The 27,272-nt window shown below is 35.3% G+C and overlaps 1 protein-coding gene and 2 long non-coding RNA genes across 5 annotated transcripts in view; 2 read left to right on the top strand and 1 right to left on the bottom strand.

The window, feature by feature from the left end:
• Window positions 1–27,272, top strand: part of LOC141381588 (uncharacterized) — a 57,194-nt gene that overhangs the window by 7,175 nt on the left and 22,747 nt on the right. For both annotated transcript variants that reach the window (XR_012401884.1, XR_012401885.1), the window contains exon 4: window positions 866–946. This is a non-coding gene — a long non-coding RNA (uncharacterized lncRNA). The remainder of the gene's footprint in view (window positions 1–865; window positions 947–27,272) is intronic.
• The window catches only part of ninj2 (ninjurin 2), a 40,089-nt gene that overhangs the window by 572 nt on the left and 12,245 nt on the right, over window positions 1–27,272 (bottom strand). For both annotated transcript variants that reach the window (XM_021475146.3, NM_001327823.1), the window contains exon 2: window positions 879–1,089. In XM_021475146.3, the coding sequence (XP_021330821.1) occupies window positions 879–1,089 (211 nt within the window). The remainder of the gene's footprint in view (window positions 1–878; window positions 1,090–27,272) is intronic.
• LOC141381594 (uncharacterized) lies at window positions 22,053–27,027 on the top strand. The gene is made up of 3 exons (XR_012401895.1): window positions 22,053–22,663; window positions 22,832–24,422; window positions 25,573–27,027. It is a non-coding gene; the product is annotated as an uncharacterized lncRNA (long non-coding RNA).

Here is a 27,272-nt window from a genome sequence, read left to right as displayed (position 1 = left end):
TATCACCCTACTAAAATTGAATTTGTTAAAATATTTGTTTGAATATTTAAAAAAATGTTAATTTAAGAAAGTTGTAATGTAAATTTGTATGAAAAAAAAAATAACTTTATTTAATTTATTGTTGAATTATATCACATTTTTGTAAGAATATTTGTTAGATTATTTAAAAAATGTTAATTTAGAATTATTTTAGGTAAAATTGTATGAAAACATTTTAATTTAATTTAATAAGTTGATTTATATCAAATGTTTGTTAGAATATTTGTTAGGATATTAAAAAAAAGTTAATTTAAGAAAGATTTAGGGTAAAATTGTAGAAAAATAAATATTTTTCATTAAATTTTAATTTAATAAATAAATAAATTAACAAGTATCGCAAATGATTTAAATAAAATAAAAGTTAAAAATGTATACATAATAAAAATGTAATTATATATATATATATATATATATATATATATATATATATATATATTGTTTATTTTAACATGAATAATATTGAATTATATCACAAAATGAATACATAAAATAAAAAATTAACTATAAAAATTAGATAAATATTTTATTACATTTGTCTGCTATAATAACACGCTTTTAACAAAGCACACACTTATTTATGGTAAATAAATACCAGCTTCCTACCTCAGCTTCATATTTATTCATTAAATATTATTGTTAATTTGAGGTTTTATAAAATCAAATCATTATGTTAAAGTAAGCATTTAATATACTTAAAAAAATCATTTCCTTCTGCTTCCATGATCAGCATTAAATTTATGGTACACATTTGAATATGATTTATTATGTCACATCACTGAAATGGTCATTCTAAAATGTATGTAAATCATTTGACTCTGCATGATAGATCTGGCGTTTACCCATGTTGACGAAGAGGGCGCCGGCGAGCACCTGGAAGAAGAGTGAAGCGCCGATGAGGATGATGACGGTAAGGTAATATCTGAATTCTGGGCCCTGCTCCAGTACGGCCTTCAGCTGAGACGCATTGGCCATCAGCAGAGCCACGTCCAGCATACTCTCCGCCACACTCTTCTTAGTGGCGTAATGATTCATGTTCAGAGGCTCTGTTGGCTGAGAGAGAAAGAAAATCCATTTAAAACTATAATAAAATACCTGATTCAATTCATTGGTATTTGTCACACTTTACAGTGAGGTTTCATTAGTTAATGTACTAACTTGAACTAATGATGAGCAATACTTGTAGAGCATTTATTAATCATGGTTCAACATTTACTAATGCATTATTAACATCCAAACTCGTGCTTTTTGACATCAGTTAATGCACCTTGTTAACATGAACTAACAATAAATGACTTTATTTTCATCGACAAACAATAACTAAGTGGGGTGGCACAATGACTCAATGGTTAGCACTGTCGCCTCACAGCAAGAAGGTTGCTGAGTCCCAGCTGGGCCAGTTGGCATTTCTGTGTGGAGTTTGCATGTTCTCCCCTTGTTGATGTGGGTTTCCTTCGGGTGCTCCAATTTCCCCCACAGTACAAAGACATGCACTATAGATGAATTGGATAAACTAAATTAGTTGTAGTGTATGTGTGTGGGTGTTTCCCAGCACTGGGTTGCAGCTGGAAGGGTATCCGCCCCGTGAAAACATATGCTGGAATAGTTGATGGTTCATTCCCCTGATAAATAAGGGATTAAGCCAAAGGAAAATGAATGATCGATGTGTTGTTCATTGCTTGTTCGCGTTAGTAGATGCATTAACATAAACTAATACAAGCTGCTTATTGTAAAGTGTTACTATTGTATTTAATAAAATTAATCATAACTAACATGTTTTAAAAAAGATTTTATATAAATTAAATAAAAAATGTAATATTTTAATGTAAACATTTTTTTTATTTTAAAAATTGTATTATACAAAATGTGGCGAGGCAGTGGCGCAGTAGGTAGTGCTGTCGCCTCACAGCAAGAAGGTCGCTGGGTCGCTGGTTCGAGCCTCGGCTCAGTTGGTGTTTCTGTTTGGAGTTTGCATGTTCTCCCTGTGTTGGTGTGGGTTTTCTCCGGATGCTCCGGTTTCCCCCACAGTCCAAAGACATGCGGTACAGGTGAATTGGGTAGGTTAAATTGTCTGTAGTGTATGAGTGTGTGTGAATGAGTGTGTGGATGAGTTTTTGTTTTATTTCTAGTCCAGACATCCAAACATTTTTATAGCGAGAAGCATTTTCTAGAAAAGTAAAAAAAAATAGTGTCTGAGACGAGCAAAATCATTTGCCAATAGGGTAAGCAAAATAATCTAGTTTTCAGTTTGAAATAAGATTATTTTTCTTACACCAGTGGCAGATTATTTTTGTTGTTTTAAGAAAATAACTCGCTTAATTTTGACATATTATTTCTGATAATATTTACTTTATATTTTCTTGTCTAGAAATTTCTTGTCTCTTTATTTTGATGGTCCCTATTGCACATTTTGTTGACTAATATTGCATTGCAACTGCATGCCAATTACATCTCATTTGAGTATTAGTAGACTGTCTGCTTAATATCTGCCAACACTGCTTCTTCAACAGACATTTAATTGACTATCAGAAACTTTGCAAATACATGGAAACGTACACTAACCCCATAAGCTCAACCTTACAGTCTACTACTAATCTGTTGAGAATTAGTTAACATTTAGATGCAATGTAACTTCAATTCAGGAAAAGAGACCATCAAAATAAAGTGTGACCAAATTGTTCTTTTTTTTTTTTTTTTTTTGATGTTTGGACTAGAAACAGGACAAAACCTCTTAGTAAGAAAAGCATTTTTATTAATAGTTTATTACATACAGTAGGCATCACGGTAGCGCAGTGGGTGGGAAGATTGCATCACAGCAAGAAAGTCGCTGAGTCCCGGCTGGACCAATTGGCTTTTCTGTGTGGAGTTTGCATGTTCTCCATGTGTTCGTGTGGGTTTCCTCCGGGTGCTCTGGCTTCCCCCACAGTCCAAGGACATGCGGTATAGATGAATTGAATAAGCTAAATTAGTGTGACTGTGAATGCAAGAGTGTATGGATGTTTCCCAGCTGAAAGGGCATCCGCTGTGTAAAACATATGCTGGATAAGTTGGCGGTTCATTCCACTGTGGCAACCCCTTATTTATAAAGGGACTAAGCTGAAAAGAAAATGACTTTTACATATTAAGATGTCACTTATTCCTGTGATTCTGTGCTGAATATTCAGCATTACTCCAGTCTTCAGTTTCACACGTTCCTTCAGAAATCATTCTATGTAGATTTGCTGCTCAATATGCTGATTTAAGCACATGATGTCACTGAAGAAAAAAAGAGGCCATCTTCCCTCATCTTTAAGAGAAGTATCAGCAGCTTCCAGCAACATCTGTACCGTGTGAGATAAGATCCTTCAAAGCGAGGGAACTTCTCAGTGCAGATGGGGAAAAATGCTAACTGAATGCCTTTAAATGTCAAAAACACTGAGCACATTTTGTCCAGAGTTTGCTCTCATCAAACACCCTAGTCAAATGTTTTATTTTTCAACAATAACAAAAATAATAAGGCCACACAGATTATTTAAAGCACAAGTACTACACATGCATGTCTGTTTAAAGCATTTTAGCATGCATGTGTATTATTATGTGTATCCTGATAATTAAAATAAATAATATTTTAAGATTTTATAATTGATATTAAAAATATCTTAAAATAAAAATACAAAAATACATACAGCTATATAAAGGTGTTTATGTTTCATATAGATATTTGATGTTTGTGAAGGCCAGCGTATGATCCAGGGCTGTTTTATGACAGGCGCCGTAAAACTATATGAATATTTTAAGGTTAGTTGTTAAAAGAAGGCACTAATAATGCACAAACGAGTCATGAAATGAACGCTGTAGTTACAGATTTTTACCGATAGATGGCTGCATTTCTCTATGAATTTTGCAAACATTAGCATTCATTTATGGAAACAACTTGAGGGCGCTAGAGATCGTTATATTATCTTTTTCACCATTGCACAGCAGTGTTCATGTTTAGAATTTAACACTAAACTTGGCTACATTTTAGCCTTATTACTGTAATAATATAACTGTAATTGCATTTAACAATTAATTACACTTTCAGTTACTGCAAAATTAGTATAATTATTATTATTATTGTTGTTGATTGTGTTTGCTTATTTATTTATTATTATTATTATTATTATTATTATTATTATTATTATTATTATTATTATTATTATTATTATTATTATTATTATCATCATCATCATCATCATCATTATTTCTACTATTGCTACTACAACTACTTGTAATTTATCATAATAATTAACTTTAATTGTGGAATAATAATAATAAACATTTATAATAATAATAATAAGTTTATAATAAAATATTTTTATTAATAATAATATTTTCTATAATAATAATTGTAATAATTTTATAAGAATAATATTTATTATTATTATAACATTGTAATTTAATTATTATTAAATTATAATTATAAAATTAATATTATTATTATTTAAATTAATATTATTATTATTATTACTACTACTATTATTATTATTATTAAATTATTATTTTTATTTATTATTATTATTATTAGTAGTAGTAGTAGTAGTAGTAGTATTAAACATTTTAATTATTAATAAAGTTAATAATTGTGATAAATTAGCAGTAGTTGTGTAGCAATAGTAGTCATTTGAAATAATGATTATAATAATTTAAAAATTATAATAATAAAAATTATATAATATTATAAGATATAAAAAGATATATTATATAATTTAGTAATAACTTAAGTACTTAAGTATTGTAAATATAACTATTTTAGTATAAATACTAGCAGTATTAAATAATAATAATAATGATAGCGATAATAATATAAATTTATCAAGAAAACATAGCATTACAATAAGCATTAATTCAATACTAGTTATATTCTTATATTATTCAGCCTTCTAATAATAAATAAATGTTATATACATTGATGTTACATGTAGATTTTTATTCTTAACCATTGTAGGAAGTACTTTTGCTCATATCATAGTTGTTATCTATCAAGTGCGAACTTTCTGTGTTCACATTTTGATCACAGCTCTCATAACATGTCTTTGTCACTGTCTACAAGACCCGTTAGAGACATGTTGATTGAGAGAGACTGCATCTACATATGTGACCGTATGGCTATAAGATCAATAGTGTAAAACTCTTGCAGACGTCTTATTGAAACTCTATACATCAGGACAAAGTGTTCAATGTTCAACCATCCTGCCCCTCAATACAAGCACGCTTCATACATGTGACATGTTTTCTAGACAGTCCTGTCAGCCAATCAGAGCGCAGTAACACAGAGAGCAGGCACACATCCAAATCCCACACGCACAGGCTCAGTGTTTTCCTTAATGACGGGGAGCGTTTTCCTTTTTTCCTCTTCAAATAAACATGACGGTGGAGGTCAGGAGTGTTTCACTGGCCCACAGGAAGTCCACCTCCCTCACTCTCATTGGCTGCTCTCTGGGCCAATGGCGAATGGGGACGAGCAAGGAGGTTCGCTCAAACAAATGACTGCTTTTTTATGTTCAACGTCTTCTTACTGTTTTCTGGGCGACCACATCTCATAACATGTGCAGATGAGGAGGGGGAGGGGTGTCCGGGTAAACATTCAAACCACCTATAGAAATTTAAAGTCCTTACAGTGATGCCATAGAAACTCTGGGTTCTTTACATGATACCTCTTTAAGGATTTACTCTCTCTCTCTTCTCAATCCAAACCTGAGCTTCTTTCTTATACAATGAACACAAAGAAAGATATATGAAAGAAGATTCAAAACTGGGAGCTATTGCCTTCAGTGGTATTTCCACTATGCATCAATGTCAATGGTTACAGGTTTTAAACATTCTTCAAACTGTCTTCTTTCGTGTTCACCCAATGTCTGCAACCACAGTTGTTGTTTGTTTTTGTTCTTTGGTATTATATACTTTTACAGTTCTTAGTGGAACTTTACTTACCTACTCACAGGGCTTTTTATGTATCGAAGTTGATATTTAGCTGCACCATGTTGGTGTTTCACAACATCTAGTTTTTACAATTTGGGTCATTAACCCAACGCTCAACCCCCAACCTGGAGGACCAGGACATACACAGATACACTATGGACAAATTAGCTTATACCAATTCACATATACCGCATGCCTTTTACGGGGGATACCGTATGCCTTTTACTGTGGGGGAAACCGAAGCACCCGGAGGAAACCCTACTGAACATGGGGAGAATTGTGAGGAGCTTCATGCTGTGAGGCGACATCGGTAACTACTGCACCATCATGCCATTAGTTAATGTTAACTCACATTGCATTAACTGATGTAAAAAAAACATCAGTTTGGATGTTAATACTGCATTAGTAAATGTTGAACTAATAAATGCTGTATAATTACCACCATGTCGACTTTACAGTTCTTAATACGTTCCAATAACCATTTGCTTTAATTTAATAATACATTTTAATAATCTAAAAGTCTCCACTTTCCTTCCTAATCTGCAATTGCCTCTCTGGCTCCACCGCAAACTGTATAAAAAAAAAAAAAGACTAAAGTTTTGCTTCTTACACTCTACATACCTAAAACCTGCCTACAGCACTTATTCATTGTTGCTCTTATAGTTCTGTAAATTGCTTCCTTGTCCTCATTTGTAAGTCGCTTTGGATAAAAGCGTCTGCTAAATTACTAAATGTAAATGTAAAAAACCTTTGGTTCTGTTGTAAAAGGTTCTTTATGGATTAAAGGTTCTTTAGGGCCCATAAAGAACCATTGTTTGTATGTCAATACAGTATATACCACACACACTTAACAAAACAAACCAGCTACATGCTTAAAAATCAAGGTTATTGGTCTCAATGCAAATCATCCAAATAACCTTTTCATTTTGCAAAAGGCTTAAAAAAGGCTTAACTCTATCCCCAACTCGCCATTTTTTTAAATGGTCCTGAAGATATTGATTAGCATCCTCAGATAAACTCTGCAGGAAATTGGCTCTCGCAGGACAGATTTGAGGATCTGTGTTCAGTGGCATCACTGTAAAAAAAAAAAACCCTTTTGTAATATAAAGCAACTTTTCTACTGCATGGTATGTTTTCCCAATTTATTTGCATTGTGAGAATTTGCAGCACAATTTTTTAATTAGTTTGCCTTTTCTTAACTTGCTTGTGCTTTCTTGCATGTGAAGTGTTCAGATGCAAAAACCTCTAAATGCCATCTGAAATTTTCTTCTAAAATGAGCATTTTTTTGCAAGCTCCTGTGTGTTTGTTCAGTAAATCCACTTTTATGGCAAAAATAGGTTATCTGCATTGTCTTTAAAGATAAACAACAGAACAAAAATATTGGAGACTGAGAAATATTTGAATTTCAAAAAGCACTTAGAGGTTTTTGCATCTGAACCCTTCATGTGTTTTGATAAATCACCGCAGCAACCGTAGTTTATGGATTCTGTGTAAAACACATTTAGAGTCACTCTTTTTTCCGCTATCGTGATGTGCATCCTCTTGAAACAGTGCTGTACTCAGAAAAATTGTAGAGCGGGGTGCATGATTTTGTTCTTTGGGAACTGATTGGATTATTGAAAGGCGGTCATTGCTAACAAAAACGAAGGAAGATTGATGAATGGATGAATTCAGAGTCAAAACAAGTCACCCACTGATAGCCCTGCCCTAAAGGATTTCCATGTGACCAGAAATAAAGAAAAGTCCTTCGAGGGGGAGCGAAGGTTATGCTGTTTGCTTAAAGTGCACAGATGCATTGTTAATGACAAAAACTACATATGAAATTTTGATGTCATGCCGGCTTTAATCCAACACCGCCACCCTAAAAAGCCGGGCATAAATTCTGTTTACTTACAACGATGGTCAAATTATATTTTTCAAACAAAAGAAGCACTGGTGCGATGTTGTCCCCGAAGGCATTATTAGTTATGAAAGACTCTCATAAAATCCATTTCTTTTTACTGTGCGGTATGAAGCTGTGCTGTAAACAAAGGTCTTTCTGTTTCTACCCCATCCACATTTCTGCAAATTTATGACTACAAGTCTTTTAATGCCGTTCTGTGTTCTTACATGCCAACACAATGTGATGACAGATTCAGAACCGGTTTAAACATTTTGGGAAAACAAAGAGGGAAATAAAAACTACTGTACTCTCTGACCTGCGTCAGCTATGCAAAAATGATCTTTAAAGCATCTATTAAACGCAAACTTTCTTTATATTGCACTCCCTAGCATTGTTTTCAAAACATACAGCACAAACTTTGACCTGAGCTATGAATCTGTGCAATAAAAATATGATTAATGTGAAGAAATGTCAGAATCAGTTACGTAAGAATATGTCAGATCTGTCAAGGCGCCGCTGCATTGCAACATCCGCTAACACTGTTGTCATTGCAAATGGAGATCCATGTAAACAGAGCTGCTAAAGCATATGTCACCTCAGAGCTTTCTGATGTGAGCCAATCAGAATAAAGGTACAAAGACATCCTAGCCAGTCAGGATGAAGGTGCAATGAGGTTGTAGCCAATCAGAGTGCAAGTGGAGCTATAGGAATGTGTTGACAGGACATTTGGGGCCCAGAGTATTCTGGGAATGTTAGATACAGTAAACCTCTGTTCCACAGCAACTGTAGGGCGCTCAAAATACATGAGGTATTGCAACATATTCACTTGAAGTTTTATAATCAATCGTGATCCTCTGACAGGGGCAGTATTTCACATTTATATTGGCCTATTCATGTCTAAAAGGACAGATCATTTAGTTGGAAATCAAATACAAGGCTCAGAAATGAAAATGTACAAGATTAAACTGCAGAATGACTAGGAAAAAACGTGGTACAGATTTTCGAATGATGTTTTAATCACTACCAGTAGGTGGCGACAAGTGACTTGACTTTATTTGAGTCTAAATTACATCTAAATGAAAGACTTTACATTGTGCAGTCTCCAAGTTGTTCAAACACGCTGATTTATTTGAAAGCTAATTGTAAGACTGTTTTGCTTTCTCGTTTTGAACTCTTCAAAGATTGCATTTGTTGCCCACATAAGTCGTTGAGGCTATCTCTAATGTGGATGAATTCGCATTACAATGCTTCATGTCCACAATATTGTTTCCAATCATTTCCTAAAAGTTGCTCATCCACACTAAAATGACTGAGAATGCAATTGTCCCTGTAATGTGCATATAGAAGCGCAAAGAAGCTCAAGAAGGGTGCTCCGGTTTCCCCTACAGTCTTAAGACAAGGGCTCATGCATCCAGAAAGTATTCATAACGCTTCACTTTTTCCACATTTTCTATGTTACAGCCTTATTCCAAAATGAATTAAATTCATTTATTTCCTCAAAATTCTACACACAATACCCCATAATGACAATGTGAAAAAAGATATATATTTTTTTTATTTTTGCTAATTTATTAAAAATAAAACACCTGAAAAATAATATGTATATAAGTACACTGAAAAAAATATTTAAAGATGATTCCTTGAATTTACTAAAATATTTTAAGTTAAGTGGTTGTAAACAATTTGTTTGGGCTGGATTTAAACAAACAAATTAAGTTAAACATTACTAAATTGAATTTGTTTACTTAAATTTAACACAAATAAATTGTTTGCAACAATTTTGCAGACATTTTTTGTTGTGTAAAGGGACTAAGCCGAAGGAAAATGAATGATTGTCCTTATAGGCTCTAAATTTATAAATGCATTACATTGCAAAGAAGGAAATTACCTGTTAACATTGCACTTTAGGACAGACATGAAAATGGGACAGGTTCAGAGATGCATAAGGCTGAAAACTGCCTTTAAAATGAGACACAACTTCATGGTGAGTCACTGAATTATTCACTCAACCATTATTCTATAGAGGATGACCTACAATCTTTTTGGGCTTTGTTTGTGTGTGACTGCTTGCAAAATTAGACAAACTAGCTGAAATTATTTTGCTAATAAATACATTTTCACTGCAATGAAGCAACTTATATTGCGTAATGCCTTTGTCTTATGTAATAATTGTTTAAAAAAAACATTAGGGCACTACAGGTCTCATAGTTTATCACTTTAATAAACAAAAGTAAAGACTAAGCCTGACCCTCAACTGCTGTTTATTCACTCATTCAGAAAATATAAGTGCATTTTGAGAGTGTGTTTAACAGGCTACACATGGATGCTTTTAGTCTGTATAAACCAATAAAACTCTGCCTTTTATCACTGACAGCACGTCTGCATTTGTGCGGTAACAGATTTCTTCTCTCCGTCTAAGTGAAGGGATTGAGGGCTGTTTAGATTGGACGAGGGTCACGCTATGTTTATGATGACAGTTGCTATAACAGTGGAACATCTTCAGTTCATATCAAACAGGGGCAATGTGGAGGAGGAGCTCAGATACGCCCCTTTCCCCGCCCACTGAGCCTGAGGCAGATGACACACCTGAAAAACCCTGTGACCTTACACACATACACAGCATGCACGCACACATTTATTTAGCTAAATGGGCACAATAAGTACATTATTGTTTAGATATTTATACATTTTCAACTTAAAACTACCCAAACCTTAAAACCTACCCCTCGCAGCATTTTCTTTCTTTCTTTTTTTTTTTTTGCAAATTCTTAAAAACTTTGTTTACATATTTTTTTAGTCTAGTTTTATACATAAGCACATCTCCAAAGATTTAGATTTTGTGATGTTAAGTACACCCAGCAAACAATTTTCTGTTTAATAGACGTCTTATAGACATCTAAATGCAGACAGCTTAGCTAAACCAAGGCAAAACTTGAGCTGTCAGTGTAAATCTAATAGACATCTAAGAATAGCCCAAAACTAGTCGTCAAATAGACTGATTAGACAGACTTTATATCTGAAGTCATTCATTTTTGTTTATTTGATGACTTGTCTAGTTGACTTGGCCTATTATGAGATGTCTATTTTCACTGACAGCCCAAATTTAACCTTGTTTTGGCCAAGACGACTATGTTTAGACGTCTATTAGACATCTTTTAAAAACAAAAATTGCTTGCTGCACTCTCAAAAAATTATGTTTGCATTTTTTTAATTACTTATTTAAAATGAGCTGAAACAACACAGTTCCTGAGTTTTTTTTTTTTGCAACAACTTAATTGTTTTATGTTCAATCAACTTAAATGTGTAATAAGTCTTAATTCCTTCAAGTTGCCCCAACACAAATTGATAGAGTGGAACCCTAACAGGTGAATTGGGTTGGCAAAATTTTCCGTAGTGTATCAGTGTGAATGAGTGTGTGTGGATGTTTCCCAGAGATGGGTTGCGACTGGAAGGGCATCCGCTGCATCAAAACGTGCTGGATAAGTAAGCGGGTCATTCCGATTAATAAAGGGACTAAGCCGAAAAGAAAATGCATGAATGAATGAATTGGCTGTGTACCCGTTCCCACTGGCCTAGAAATATATGTGTAACATTGTTAACCTATATATAAAACTGGAGGAACTGATGGATTTAAAAAAAAAAAAATTCTGTCTTTTGTCCCTTTTTTGTTTTGTTTGCCTTTTCTTTTCTGTCTGTATAGCTGTTGTTGCTTTTTATATTGCTCTGTGTTGCTTTAAGATCAAAATAAAAATATAAATAAATAAATGAAAACATGGTGGATGTAGCACCTCCAAGTTCCAGTCATACTACTTCCATTCACACTGTATAGAACGTACTTTTCTAACAGCCGAGTAGTACATTTAAATTCAAATACAGTACCTTGAGTAGTAGGCAATTTCGGACGCAGCCAGACCACTAGAAACTATTAAGCAGATGTGTATTGGAGCTAAACTGTGCAGACCTGTGGCCCTCCAGGAATTGAGTTTGAGACCGTTGATCTAAATGGAGACATTACATAGCTTATTGTATTGTGTTTATACACAGTTATTTTTTTAGAATAAGTATTATTATAGACATTATGCATTAAACCTACCCTTAACATACAGACACACTTGTCACAACACTCACATGACCAATAAAAATAAAATCATTATAAGACACTGCAAAACAATGTAGTTGCAATGTAGTTTTTTTCTTCTTTTAAATCACCATTTCGCCATGTGAATTGTGTTTACTCTCAGCCTCTGTTTGGCCACATCCGCATGATAAATTGTGATGAAGTCAGCCACACAGTTCATCCACAAACCCCTTCCTCTGCCTGTGAAAACAACACACACACTCCCAAGCTCCTGCACAGTACGGACACACACAATAACAGCAGAACTGGAGACTCACAGAGGCAGGAAGACAGAGCAGGTGACAGGTGTTTCTGAGCAGATTAGCCAGATAATAGTTTATTTACAGCATCACAGCTGAAAGGAACAAATATATGTTGTGTTATTTTTACTCATTCATTCATTTATTTTCCTTTGGTTTAGTCCCTTTATACATCAGGGGTCGCCACAGCAGAATGAACTGCCAATCTATCAAGCACGTTTTACACAGCGGATGCCCTTCCAGCTGCAACCCAGTACTGGGAAACATCCATCATTCACACACATACATTGCAGCCAGTTAAGTTTATTCAGTTCACCTATAGCACATCTTTGGAGTGTGGGGGAAACCAGGGCACCTGGAGGAAACCCATTCAAACACGGGAAGAACATGCAAACTCCACACAGAAATGTCAACTGACCCAGCCGGGACTCGAATCAGTGACCTTTTTGCTGTGAGGCCACAGTGCTAACCACTGAGCCACCGTGTCGCCCAACTTTACATTTCCATACAATTGAACTAGAATGAATTCATATGAATTAGCCACTAAACTTCCAGATCAGGCTGGAAAATCTATAAAGCCCAAAATCTCAAAACCGATGCATGCAAAACTGTTTCTAACATAAAAACTGACAATTTGTCATATATCGGTGCTTTTTTTTGGTCTGATTGTATAGTTCTCTTCATTCAAGTTGCTTTAAAAACATCTGCTAAATATTGCTTCATAAAATTGAAGGCAAAGCCGGGTTTATCTACCCTTCACTCTTTCTGCTTGACTTCAATCCTCCATTTCTGCAGTTCTACAGGGGGTCTGACATGGAAATGTGTTTTCTGTTAAACTGTGACTGTGTTTTCACTCATAACTTTCACTGACGTCCTTCTTCTTGCCATCATGAAGAAATTATAGTGGTATAGATTTACTGTACTCACAGGAGAAGACCTTTACTGGAAGGTTGAAGTGGGAACACAGAGGAGAACGAGATTAATATTATAGAGAGAAGAAGGTCAGATGGATTTTGTATCGGGGGCGGGGAATTATAGAAAGCATTTGATTGGGCAAAATGAGAGAGTGCAGCATGAGTCATCAGTAGTTTATGGATTTTAAAACAGACCCGAATGCATCACAAGGGTTAAATATTCATTCATTTATTCATTTTCCTTCAGCGTAGTCTCTTATTTATCAGGGGTCGCCACAGCAGAATGAACCGACAACTATTCCAGCATGTGTTTTATGCAGCGGATGCCCTTCCAGCTGCAATCCAGTACTGGGAAACACCCATACACTCCCACATTCACACACACTCATACACTACAGCCAATTTAGTTCATCCAATTCACCTATAGCGCATGTTTTTGGACTGAGATTTACCAGATCACCCGAAGGAAACCCATGCAAACACTGGGAAAACATGCAAACTCTGCACAGAAATGCCAACTGGCCCAGCTGAAATTCGAACCTGCAACTTTCTTCTAAGATTACATATATTTACAGTTAATTATACTCAATATAATATGGCAGATTCAAAGCAGTTTGGGATTGTTTCTTTATTTTTCGAGCACAAAAGAAGACATTCTGGAAAATGCAGGAAACCTGTAACCATCGACATTCATAGTACGAAAAACAAATACTGTGGATGTCAATGGCTATCAGTCTCCAACATTCTTCAAAATATATTCTTTTGTGTTGAGCAGAACAAAGGGTGAGTGAATAATGACAACATTTTGGGAGAACTATCCCTTTAAAGGTTCTTCATGGAACCATAGAGCAGTATCCAATCAAAATTGGCGATAAAGATTGTTTTTGCTTCCATACATTTTAGACAAAGTTATGAGAAACTAATGAGACCTCCGTGAGACGGGAAAGCAGGTTTAGAGTAGAAAACTGGTCTTTAGGGTAGCAGCATAAAACACACACACACACACACACACACACACACACACACACACACACACACACACACACACACACACACACACACACACACACACACACACACACAGAATACTAGACTGTGCAAAGTCATAATGGAACCCAAGAGAGACGCTGATCTTCAGGAACTCATACTATCATCATCTGTGACCGTGTGTGACCATATGTGTGTGTGAGGGTGTGTGAGAAAGATGAGATAGAGAACAGGAAATGTTTACACAAAATTCCTACATTTTCTGTGCCATGAAGCCACCAAACGTCCTTTATGTTTCCTGAAAGTGTGAATGATCTAAAATGTTGCTCTGGTGGCTTGTCATTGGAGAAATTACATGACATGAGTGTTTGTGGACTCTCTGTAGTTTGAGGGTAATGTTGTCCCTATAAAAGGGAGCTAAATCTAGCACACGTCCCTTTAGGGACATTCATGAACGTCCTCAAATGAAAAAGTTACTCATACACACAGTTGTATTTCTAAACATTTGTAGTTGCACGTAACGTAAATATATATAGATCTATGTTTTTTTTAACAGAAAATAATTATAAATTGTGTCATAAATATAGAAGAGTTTACAGTTTAAAGTACGATTTAACATGAGTTTATTTAAAGTCAAGTGTACTTAATAGTGAATTAAAAATGCTCCAACTTGTAATTAATGAAACTGGTTTGAAAAGCTTTTCTTTATTTATTAATCTGTTTTTTTTTTACAAAGTTACATTAACATTGTTTGTTTATGATCTGATTTACATTCACTGGCCACTTTATTAGGTACACCCGTCCAGCTGCTTGTTAACACACATTTCTAATCAGCCAATCACATGGCAGCAACTTAATGCATTTAAGCATGTAGACATGGTCAAGACGATCTGCTGCAGTTCAGAGCATCAGAATGGGGATGAAAGCTGATTTTAGTGACCTGGTATGGTTGTTGGTGCCAGACCGCTGGCCTGAGTATTTCAGAAACTACTGATCTACTGGGATTTTCACACACAACCAGCTCTAGGGTTTATAAAGAATGGTCTGAAAAAGAGAAACAATCCAGTGAGCGGCAGTTCTGTGAGTGCAAATGCTTTGTTGATGCCGGAGGTCAGATGAGAATGGCCAGACTGGGTCCAGCTGATAGACAGTAACTCAAATAACCACTCATTACAACCGAGGTCTGAAGAAGAGCATCTCTGAACACACGTCCAACCTTGAGGCTGATGGGCTACAGCAGCAGAAGAGCACACAGGGTGCCACTCTTGTCAGCTAAGAACAGGAAACAAGATACAATTCACACAGACTCACCAAAATTGGACAATAGAAGATTGACATTGCCTGGTCTGATGAGTCTTGATTTCTGCTGCGACATTCGGATGGTAGGGTCAGAATTTGGAGTCAACAACATGAAAGCATGAATCCATCCTGCCTTGTATCAACAGTTCAGGCTGGTGGTGGTGGTGTGATAGTGTGGGAGAAATCTTCTAGGCACATTTTGGGTTTCTTAAACATGACAATGAGTTCACTGTACTCAAATGGCCTCCACAGTCACCAGATCTCAATCCAATAGAGCACCTTTGTGATGTGGTGGAAGGGGAGATTCACATCATGGATGTGCAGCTGACAAATCTGCAATTGTGTGATGCTATCATGTCAATATGGACCAAAATCTCTGAGGAATATTTCCAGAACCTTGATGAATCTATGCCCCGAAGGATTAAGGCTGTTCTAATGGCAATAGGGTGTCCAACACAGTACTAGTAAGGTGTACCCAATAAAGTGGCCGGTTAGTGTATATTTTCTTTTAACCTAAACTAATCTTATTTCAAACTCTCCTTTCTGGACATTCAAGTATATGTCCTTAAGTGGAAAATACAATATTTGGATGACCATAGTAGCCTTCTATAAAAACATAGTGTTGACATTAAAAGGTCCACAGTTTGTCCTCATTTATGAGTGTGTTCTGCTGGGTTTTATAAGGATAGAGTGATTCAAAACTGGACAACTGGGGGGCCACTTCAATAAACTGGGTCACAATGTTCGGCATTAACCCAGGACACACACACACACACACACAATTGCTTTAGAAATGACATGCAGAGTTCACAATAGAAACACACACACACACACACACTCATAGTCCCCAAAAATTGCTTTAGAAATGACATGCAAAATTCACAATAGACACACGCACACACATACACACACACACACACACAATCAGTACTCCTCTGTCCTTTGATAAACGTTATCTCCCTGTGTGTTTCTATCTGTCCTGGAAACAATAATAAGCAGAGAGAAATGCAGTCTGTGTGTGTGTGTGTGTGTGTGTTTGTGTGTGTGTGTGTGGAGCAGCTCCTGAGCTCAGGGTGGAGATCTGTGTTTTCCAGCAGTGTCTTATCAGTCTGTTTCTCTCTCCATTCCTCTGCATTTATTCTCTCTATCTGCCCTGAGCTCCGGCTGTTGTTTCTGCTTATGAAAACAGCGGCTCACAGTAAGTGGACTCCAGCAGACCCAGTCCTATGATGTAAAGGGCACCAACGCACTATAACTTCTGAAATAAAGAGATATTCTAGAATTTAAAGGGACAGTTCACCCCAAAACTGAACATTCGGTCTTCATTTATTTTCCTTTCACTTGTCACAAACCTGCTGAAGTTTCTTTCTTCTGTTAGATACAACAGAAGATATTTTGAAGAACGCTGGAAACCTGTAACCATCAATTTTTATAGTTTTTGTTTTTTTCTATTATAGATGTTTATTGGTTACAATTATCATTTTTGGATGAACGTTAATACGCTTATACTTTTTTTAATGTTAAATGTTATGTAATTTACTTGTTATTCCCTTTTTTATCCTTCAGTTTCCAAGAAAGAATTTCTTTTTCTGAAAATAAAAAAATAAGGTTTGATTTCATTTTTTGTTTGTTTTTGTTTTTTATTTTGTAAATGTTTTAATGCAAATTTATTTTAAACCATCTGAATTTCAAATTTAAAAAAGTAATGTAACTTATACGACATACAGTACAATGTTCTTCATTTGAAGTTTTCCAAACTAGAGTAAAAGAACATTTTTAAGCATATTTCACGAGATACACACTGTAAATTGTTTTGTTGTTGTTTCAACTTAAAAAAATTAAGTTTACTTCACTTAAATAATAAACTTTTCTTAGTAGTAGTGCACACGGTGGCACTTTATTTTGATAGTCCATTTGAGTATTAGTAGACTGTCTGCTTAATATCTGCTGATACTGCTCTTTCAACAGACATTTAGCTGACTATAAGCAACATGCAAATACATGTCAACTTACACTAACTCTAACCCCAACCTAACAGTCTACTTATAATCTAATGAGAATAAGTTGGTATGTAGATGCAATGTAACCTAAATTCAACAAACGGACCATCAAAACAAAGTGTGACCATTTTCGTACCACGGGTTAAAGTTGACAGGACTTGACAATACAAGTAATGGACGTGGTCTAAGTTGTTATAATTGAGAATAATGCTGATAGACCTTTATAATTCAAGTGTAATGGACATGGTTTAAGTTTGGTAAACTTAAATATTAAAGTTTCCAAAAAATCCAAACTGATCCCAAACCCGCCCAAATTTTGTCATCCTGCTTAAGCCATTTTTCATCATGCAGCACAATCAAATTCTAAACCTGCAGGAAGATGTTTATTGTCTGACGTCATCCAAACGTAAACAAAAATAAATTAAAGTGAAAGTGTTACAATAAAAGTTAACTAATACATATGAGTTCAGCTGAGTCATGTTTTTAAAGTTTAATAAGTTCAGCCAAGTAAAACTTTGATATATAAGTTGTCAACACATTCAACCCAGTTAACTTAATCTAAAATATTAGTTATGATAATTGGCATTTTTTACAGTTCATACATTCTGAAGCACATATAAAACCATAAATGCGATATTTGAAAAAAGATACAGATCAAAATAATATATAAAATTTATATAATAAAATATAAAAGAAATATCAGAAATACAACATTTGTATCCGTAATATAGCACAGAGAACATCTTCAATTGTTAATTTTAACTGTAGACTCGTTGCCTTATAATTATTAGGTAAACAAACAGTTAAAAATGCAGGGTTTCTCACAATTCCATCATGTTGTCTCAACACAAGTCAATTAAGTTAATTTAATCATTTTTACAAATTGAAATGTATTAAACAAAAAACAATTAGGTCCCGAAAAAACGTAAGAATTGGGTTATTTAAACAAGTTTTAAATAAGCAGGTTGAACAAGCTGCAAAAGTCATTTTTTGTGTGAGTGTGTTGTTGCAACACAGGCCCATTGTAGATACGTACCCCTGTCTACATTTCTGGAGAGTGTGAATAATGCAGCCAGATGTACGTATGGCTGCATTTCATCTTTAAAAGGAATGCTACGGGCCGGAATGATGGCGCAGACGGCTTTTATTCCGTTTGTTCCTTTTAAGCTGACCCCTTACTTCCGTACGGACGGCTTTTCCGGTGCTATCAGTTTGCAACTCGTCACATATGCCGGTGGACTTGACCGTGACGACCGCAACGAGTCCGTCATTCAGTCAGTCAGTCAGTCGATAGCAAGATGGCCTGGTTGGCTGAAATATATATTGCGCCCTCTGGTGGATTTGTGCAAAAAGAGGACGCATGAGAGGAGTTTGTGATCATTAAAAAAGTGTGCACAGCGGCCTCTGGTGGACTTGCAAAAGCAAAAACTGCAAGCAGACGTACCTCCAATTACATATTTCACTGTCCCCAGAAATGTAGACCTGGGTGCATATCTGTAATAAGCCTGGGTTGGTATAATTCTAAAAGTTATACAATGAGTTTACTGACTTTTCTTTTAGTTAAATCAAGATTTTGCTTTTAGGGCAATGGGTTTACTCACTTTTTAAAGTAACTAATCACTTTTCACAGTGTACATTTATATTTATACATTTTTATTCCCATCCCAGATAAGCTGCTCGTTTTCAGTAAGACCAACCCATTTACCCCACTTCCCCTGATTCACCATCACTGGCCTATAATCATACAAGAGGGCACCAGATATTTCAAAGGGAATATAAAGCATGTTGGAAATGGCAGATGATTATACTGCAGGCATTTAGCCCTGTCAGACTGACCTCAAACTTGCTCAGATTTATACAGAACGTTACTATATCATTACAGCAGTGCTCTTTAATCGTGTCTAGGTTAACACTAAAGTTAGAGCATGCGTGAATGTGTGTGTACTTGTATAAGTATCTTTGAGAGGCCGCTTTGAGCTTTAGACCATCCAAGTAAAGTGAGGATGTAGAGTATTTGGCCTTTTTAAATGAAAAGTTACTCTAAAAATTAATTTACTCGTCCTTCACGAATTCCAAACCTGTTTGAGTTTCGTTTTCTATAGTACACACACACACACAAAAATATATATATTCTGAAGAATGTTGGGGGGAAAAGACTGCCATTGACTTTCATGGTATTTATTTTGCTCCTACACTGTAAAACTCAACAGTCAACTTTATGAAATGAGTGTAGTTAACTCAAAATTGACTAAAAGTTAATTCTACTCATTTGAAAAGAGTTTTGAACTCAGAGTTGAAGGTATTGAGTTAATTAAATAACTTATTACTTCAACTTCAATTGAGTAAGTTCACAGTATACAGTAGATTATTTTTTAACTCAAATGGTTTGTAGCAATCGGTTTCCTCAAAAGGTTTTAGTTGCCTTAACTTATTGAGTTTTCCAGTACTCAGTTGGTTTGAGTTCTCTTCATTTATTGGGTTTTACTGTGCTCACAGTGCTTTATTTACTCAAATTGATCACAGTACTCATTAGGATAAGCTTTTGAACTTGTTGCAATCAGTTTCCACAAATGGTTTGATATCTGGTAGGATATCTTAGTTAGTTAGTTAGTTAGTTAGTTAGTTAGTTAGTTAGTTAGTTAGTTAGTTAGTTAGTTAGTTAGTTAGTTAGTTAGTTAGTTAGTTAGTTAGTTAGTTAGTTAGTTAGTTAGTTAGTTTATATAGCACATTTTTTTACAACACAACTTTGCCCAAAGTGCTAATCACAATCAATACTAAATTAAAATAAAACCTACATCACATACATAACAATTAAAACATAAGGCAAACCCCTCAACATTAAAAAGTCTCAAATGCTAAAGATGGAGTTTCAAATGCTTTTTACAAGATAGAGTTGGAGCATGTCTGATGTGGGGTGGTACATCAAAACAATACATCTTGTTTTGTATTGTACTGAAGAAAGAAATTTAGTCACACGACTTTTAGCTCAATAAACTACTAATTAGCTGCTCAATAGTTATTGAGGTAGCAGTTGAGTTTAGGTATTGGGTAGGATTAGGGATGAAAAATAAGATCATACGTTATAAGTGCTTATAAACATCTTCAATGTTTTCTTAATAGGCAGGTAATAAGCAGTAGTAAATGGTGTAAACTGTTGCTTAAACTAAAGTTACCAGACATGTAAAAAAAAGTTAAGATCCACTCCGATGTTACATTGCAAAGGCCAGTAAGAAAGCAGATTTCTGTTCTGCTGGTCAATGAGTTTGAGTGTCCTCTGTGTGTGCGTACTTGTGTGTTTGCATTGAAGCATCATGAGTTCTGGCTCCCAGCACAAAGCATTGGTGGTGTCATATTACAGTGGAACGTCCAGTTTGTCAAATGATTGCTGAAGTGCCTGAAAAACACATTATAGGTTGCGCACGTGTGTATGTGTGTGTGTGTGTGTATGTGTGTGTGTGTGTGTGTGATGACTCATCCTGCTCTGAAGGCCATGTAATGTCTAAGACACTTCCCCAGATTTGTCCTGCAGGGGAACAAGTAGCTCAATGAAACAGCTCAGAAAGGGAAGAAATGATTAACTCCCCATGGTTCTTTCACTAAATTGTGAAAGAATAAGTGTCATTTGTTAACGTCGGTTAATTATATCAGTTCAACTGAATCAAATGAAGTTAAAATGAATTAAACATGATCAATTGTGTTATTGTTATTTGAAGTTAACAAAGATTAATGAACAGTGTGATGAATAAATGTCTCAGTGTTAATAAATGCATTTATCGATGCATTTATTTATCATATTTTTGCATTATACAGTACATAAGAAGTTAAATTGAGGATTATTAACTTTTCTCTGAAATTCAGTTCATTTAAAAATATTTCCCACAAGTTATTTATTAGAGAGAAGAGGTTTTTCAACACATTTGTAAACATAATAGTTTTAATAACTAATTTCAAATTTTAGTTTACATTTATTTTGTTATCATAATTATGACAGCACCTACTATTTTGTAGTTGTCTTAAAAGAAACTATTAGTTTAAAGTGAACTTTAAAGGCTTAACTTACTGGTTTAAATAGGCATGTTAGGTTAACTGGGCAAGTTATTGGATAACAGTGGTTTAGCCAGTAGAGGGGAAAATTATTAAGGAATCGATAATATCAACACAGGCTCATTGTGAAAACGTACTCCCGTATACATTTCTAGAGAGTGGAAATTATGTAGCCAGAGTTGCGAATGGCTGCATTTCATCTTTAAAAGAAACACCACAAGGAGGTAAGACGCTGTCGATGGCTTTTGTTTCTTTTCACTCTACTGGCTGACCGCTTACCTCCATGTGGACGGCTGTTCTGTTGTTAACAGGTTTGCCCAGTAGTTCACTACATATGTTGGTGGACTTGTGATGCAGGGAGGAGTTGACCACGAAGACGGAGTTCAAGATTTGTAAAGAATGGTTCCAAAAAGTAGGAAAAACAAAAACAAACGGCAAAAAATAATATTATCAAGTAAATAACAGGGTGAGAATGTGGTAAGATGTGAAAACGTGGTAAAAATTAGGTGAGGCCTTTCTTTTTTGGATTGCGTTTGAAAACACTGTCGGTTAGGTTTAGTTTTGGGGGGTATGGGGGGCTTTGGTTGGCTGGATGTTCAGTCAGTCAGTTGACAGCAGCCTCTGGGGCATTTACACAAAATCAGCAGGCGTAAATGGCACTCGCAAGAAAAGTTTGAGATCGGAAAAAGCGTATACAACGGCCTCTGTTGAATTTGCTAAAACAAAAACTTTTTTTTTTTTAAAAAGTACCTCCTGGGATGTATTTTGTGATCTCTATATAAGGGTACATAATGAGCCTGGGTTGAAAAATATTGACCTTAAAATTTGCATTAAAAAAAAATAATAATAATAAATATTCTAGCTAAACTAAACAAATAAGACCTCCTTCAAAAAAAATTTAGATTTATATATTTTAAAAAGTATAGATAGTATTAACTTAAGCACATACAACAAGAAAACAAATCATACCAACAAATAAAAAGGTAAATAACAATGTGGCTTGGCAAAAACAACAATTGTAGAATCACACAATACACTCTACTTTGCACTTAGGAAAGAAAAATAATCAATTTGCTGTAACAAGGACTTGGTATATATTTGACAATAAAACATGTTCTTGGATATATTTCCTAAATGGGTCCCAAATTTTCTTAAACTGGTTAGATTAATCTCAAGACCAGGGGTGTCCTAACTCGGTCCTGGAGGGCTGGTTTCCTGCAGCGTTTAGCTCCAACTTGCTTCAACACACCTGCCAGGAAATTTCTAGTATATCTAGTAAGAGCATGATTAGCTGGTTCAGGTGTGTTTGATTAGGGTAGGAGCTAAAATCTTTAGGACACCGGCCCTCCAGGACCGAGTTTGAAAACCCCTGCTCTAGACAGTCCAGTTTTTTCCAACTTAAGAAAGAAGAGGACATCACGGATACACTCTGTTGGGGTTGGAGATTTCTGATCCTTCCACCAAAGCAATATTAGTCGTTGGGCTAGGAGCACAATAAAAGCTATGCTATCAGATTGTATCTTTGTAAGATTATACGACGTGGACAAAATTCCAAAAATGGCAATCAGTGGGCAAGGAGAGCAAGATATACTCAAAAAAAAAAACAGATATAGTTTTGAAATAACTGTCCCAAAAGCAGTTAAGCTTTATACATGACCAAATGTGCATGAGTGGCTGGGGGGATTATAGCTATTACAAGCAGGATCTATACGCTGAAAGTGCTGCTTTAAGTTTGTCCAGTGTACATGATGCACAATTTTGCACTGACAGAGGACTTGCGAATTCTGCATTAGACTGATTCCCAATCCTCATCTTACTTGTACCTTGAAATTAATTGATATCTAGTGACTTCATCATCAAAATTGGCTCTATTGTCTTTTGGTAGCGTGAGAATGTCAGATGTCATTTATGAATGTGCTTTTTTTCCTCAGCATGTTTTCAAAATGTCAAAAACCATGTGCATTCCTCAAACTGTGTCTGTGTGCATTCCGTTTATGAACATTCAACAAAGCAGCGATTCCTTTGTGAGTGCTGAAAACAGAAAATTTGAGTGGCAAACAAACAGTTCAAAGACCCGAAGAAGAATAGCATTTTTTTTTTTTTTTTGGCTTTGCGTGAGCACATCAATCAAAGAGTCGAGCGAAGTCACAGAGACAGGAAAGTCTACATCTGAGTCAAACAGGCTTTATAAATAATCTCAGAATACATCAAACATCTCACTGACGTCTGGTCGGATGGACAAGAGCCAAACTATTTTATTGGAGATCAAAATCTATCTTAATTGATAAAAATGGGAAAGATTTGTGTCTAGAGCATGCTAGAAGAGCAGTGCTTTACAAAATAACCAAAGCACTAAAATAACAATAATAACTAGATATCAAAGATCATCAAGACAAACTTTAGCAATTCAATTCAATTCAGCTTTATTTGTGTAGCGCTTTTACAATGTAGATTGTGTCAAAGCAGCTTCACATAGTGACTGGATCAGGGTAGTTCAGTTTTTAGTGTAAGTTCAGTTCAGTTTAGCTCAGTTCAGTGTGGTTTGAAATCATTACTGAGAGTCCAAACACTGAAGAGCAAATTCATCATTCAGTGTTTACAGGAATTACCAACTCATGTGCAAATCTGTTAGTAAAAATAAAGTAATCGTTTGAATAAACACTGACTCTAGAAACTATACAGATGTAACAAATAAAACGAAAAAATAATAAATAATTCAGACAAACGTCTTTATTGTAAAGGTCATAAATGTAGTTAAAAGGGCCTAATTTGACAAGTTAGAACATGTTTAACAGAAAATTGTATATAATTATGGGCGATATTGTGGCTCAGTGGTTAGCACTTTTGCCTCACAGCAAGAAGGTCATTGGTTCAAGTCCCAGCTTAATTGGATGGCCTTTCTGTTTGCATGTTCTCTCAGTGTTTGCATGGGTTTCCTCCGGGTGCTCCGGTTTTCCACACAGTCCAAAGACATGCACTATAGGTGAATTGAAGAAACTAAATTAACCGTAGTAATCATGAGCTTTTCTGATGTGTTTGTCCTTAACAAGTGCATCTACAGATGTTTCTATAAAAAGCCGCAGGGCATATTTTCCAGCACAGTGCTTAATTCTGAAAAACTATTATTTATTTTTGCTAATCAAGATTTTATTTCAGTTCCTTTTTTAGTAACTGTTTTAGTTCTGCATTTATTCTGAATGTTTTATCTTTTTATTTCAGTTAAACTAAATGTTTTTTGACCAATAGTTTTCATTTTCGTTTACTTAGTCTTTCTCTGGTCTAGTTGTTTTCAGACAAACTGAAATAAAATGCTCATTGAATTTACAATTCTTTTTTAAGGTATAAGTGGTTGCAAACAATTGATTTCGGCTGAATTTAAACATTTAGTAATGTTCAACTTAATTTCATTTAAACTCAGCCCATATAAATAGTTTGCAACCACTTACTTTAAATGTAGTCAAATTTAGTAAACCCAATGAATAATTGTTTTAGTGCACGTGCAGCTCGTGTCTTTCAGTTTTCAGTGGTGTTGGACACACAGCAATGCTGCCTGACTGCTTGAACACTGACAGCATGATTGATGGTTCATAGCTCAGCTTGTCAGTTTTAGTGACTTTATCCAATCACATCTGTCTGCTTTTCCCCCTTGACAGCGTCTCTCATGGAGAAAGAGGGAAGGAAATACAGTGTTGTTTAGCTGGCTAAATCAACGGGTGATCTGCAATGAAAGGCAGGAAAGCCCTGGAGGAAAGTCTCCTGCTGAGATGTCACATGTGGAAGCCAAACATGTGGGGTTTTCTGGGGTCGTGCCTTCTGATTGCAGATTAGCGACTTTGGGAATCATATTCGCCCCTCTGACATGAAAGCTTGTCATGAGGCAACGTGGAGATTTAGTTTGGTTGAATTCTATAAGAGGGCTTTGAGAAGGCATCGGTGCAAATGTTTACTCAAGATGGCAAAAGATTAATAAGAGAAATATGTGGCTCAGTGGTTAGCACTGATGCCTCACAGCAAGAACGTCGCTGGTTCGAGTCCCAGCTGGGTCAGTTGGCATTTCTTTGTGGAGTTTGTGTTGGCGTAGGTTTCCTCCAGGTGCTCCGGTTTCCCCCACAGTCTAAAGACATTTGGCATAGGTGAATTGGATGGATTAAATTGGCCGTAGTGTGTGAGAGTGGATGGGTGTTTCCCAGTAGTAGGTTGCAGCTATGAGGGCATCTGTTGTGTAAAACATATTGTATAGTGAAACAGTTGGCTGTTCATTCTGTTGTGATGACCACTAAATAATAAGGGACTAAGCCAGAGGAAAATGAATGAATGAATGACTAAAACGTGCAACAGAACAGCATTTATCTGAAATGCCAACACAATCTCACAGCAATTCGTAACTTTTTCATTTAGTGGCTAATTCGTATGAATTCGTACGATCTAATTCGTACAATTTAGTACGATTTGCTTTTTTCCCCAATGACGGTTGGGGTTAGGGGTGGGGTTAGGTGCCACGCCTCCTTTTTAAAATCGTATCATTTCGTACGACTGAAAAACGTAAAATACTCACATTTTCTCGTGACATCAGGCTGGAAATGCAGTGCTTGTGTGACAGTATAAACTGAGTTTGGGCTCAGCTTTGTTTTTTGGGAGAAAAATTAAAACTTTTATTTAAATAACAATTTTTATTTTAAGTTTAAATTTTCAGTTTAGCAATAAAAATACAACATGTATAATATATAAACTCAAAATAGCTTAATACACTTTCAATGTCCATCAGTTTAACAAAAGACTCTCCGAGAAGTCATAGAATACTAAGAAATGAATACTTTTGTTTAGTAAGGGTGTATTGAATTGAGGAAAAAGTGACAGTTAAAAATTTTATGTTGCCAAAAGTTTCTTTTTTTTTTCTTTGAACTGCTCTTTTGAACGTTCAACTCTGAATGAAATCCCTTAAAATAACTGCTTTTATTAAAAATCATTGGGTTTTTTTAGCAGCAAATCATCATTTTAGAATGATTTTCTGGAGTTATGATGCTAAAACTTCAGCGTTGCATCACAAGAATTAATTATATTTTGAAAATACAACCGAAAAAGAAGAAATAAAAAGTCTTTTTTTTTAATTGTATCTGTTTATAAATAATTAATACACTATTACAGATTTTGCTTTATTGTTTGCAACATTGTTTTATTTTCTATTTTATTCTTTGTGTGCATGAATATATATTTATTTTTCTTCATTCATTCATTTCATTTTCTTGTCGGCTTAGTCCCTTTATTAATCCGGGGTCGCCACAGCGGAATGAACCGCCAACTTATCCAGCAAGTTTTACCCAGCGGATGCCCTTCCAGCCGCAACCCATCTCTGGGAAAATGTATTTTTCTTGCTTAGCTTTATAAGTCATGTTTATCTACTTAAATAATTTACAGTTTTGTCTCCATGAAGGCGGCTCATTCCGCTGTGGCAACCCCAGATTAAGAAAGGGACCAAGCCGAAAAGAAAATGAATGAATGGATGTATCCATGAAATACACACTGTAAAAAGTGATTAGTTGACCTTACCTTAAAAAAAAAAAAAAAGAGTATACTTATTCATTCATTAATTTTCATTCAGCTTAGTCCCTTATTTATCAGGGGTCGCCACAGCGCAATGAATTGCCAACTGTTCCGACATATGCTGCAACCCAGTACTGGAAAACCCCCACACACTCTCACATTCAGACACATTCATACACTAAAGCCGATTTTGTTTACCTAATTCACTTAGTTATACTGCATGTCTTTGGATTGTAATAGAAACCGGAGCA

This window comes from Danio rerio, chromosome 4 (genome assembly GCF_049306965.1).
Source record: "Danio rerio strain Tuebingen ecotype United States chromosome 4, GRCz12tu, whole genome shotgun sequence".
Classification (NCBI taxonomy): Eukaryota; Metazoa; Chordata; class Actinopteri; order Cypriniformes; family Danionidae; genus Danio; species Danio rerio.
This window is presented reverse-complemented; position numbering and strand designations above follow the sequence as displayed.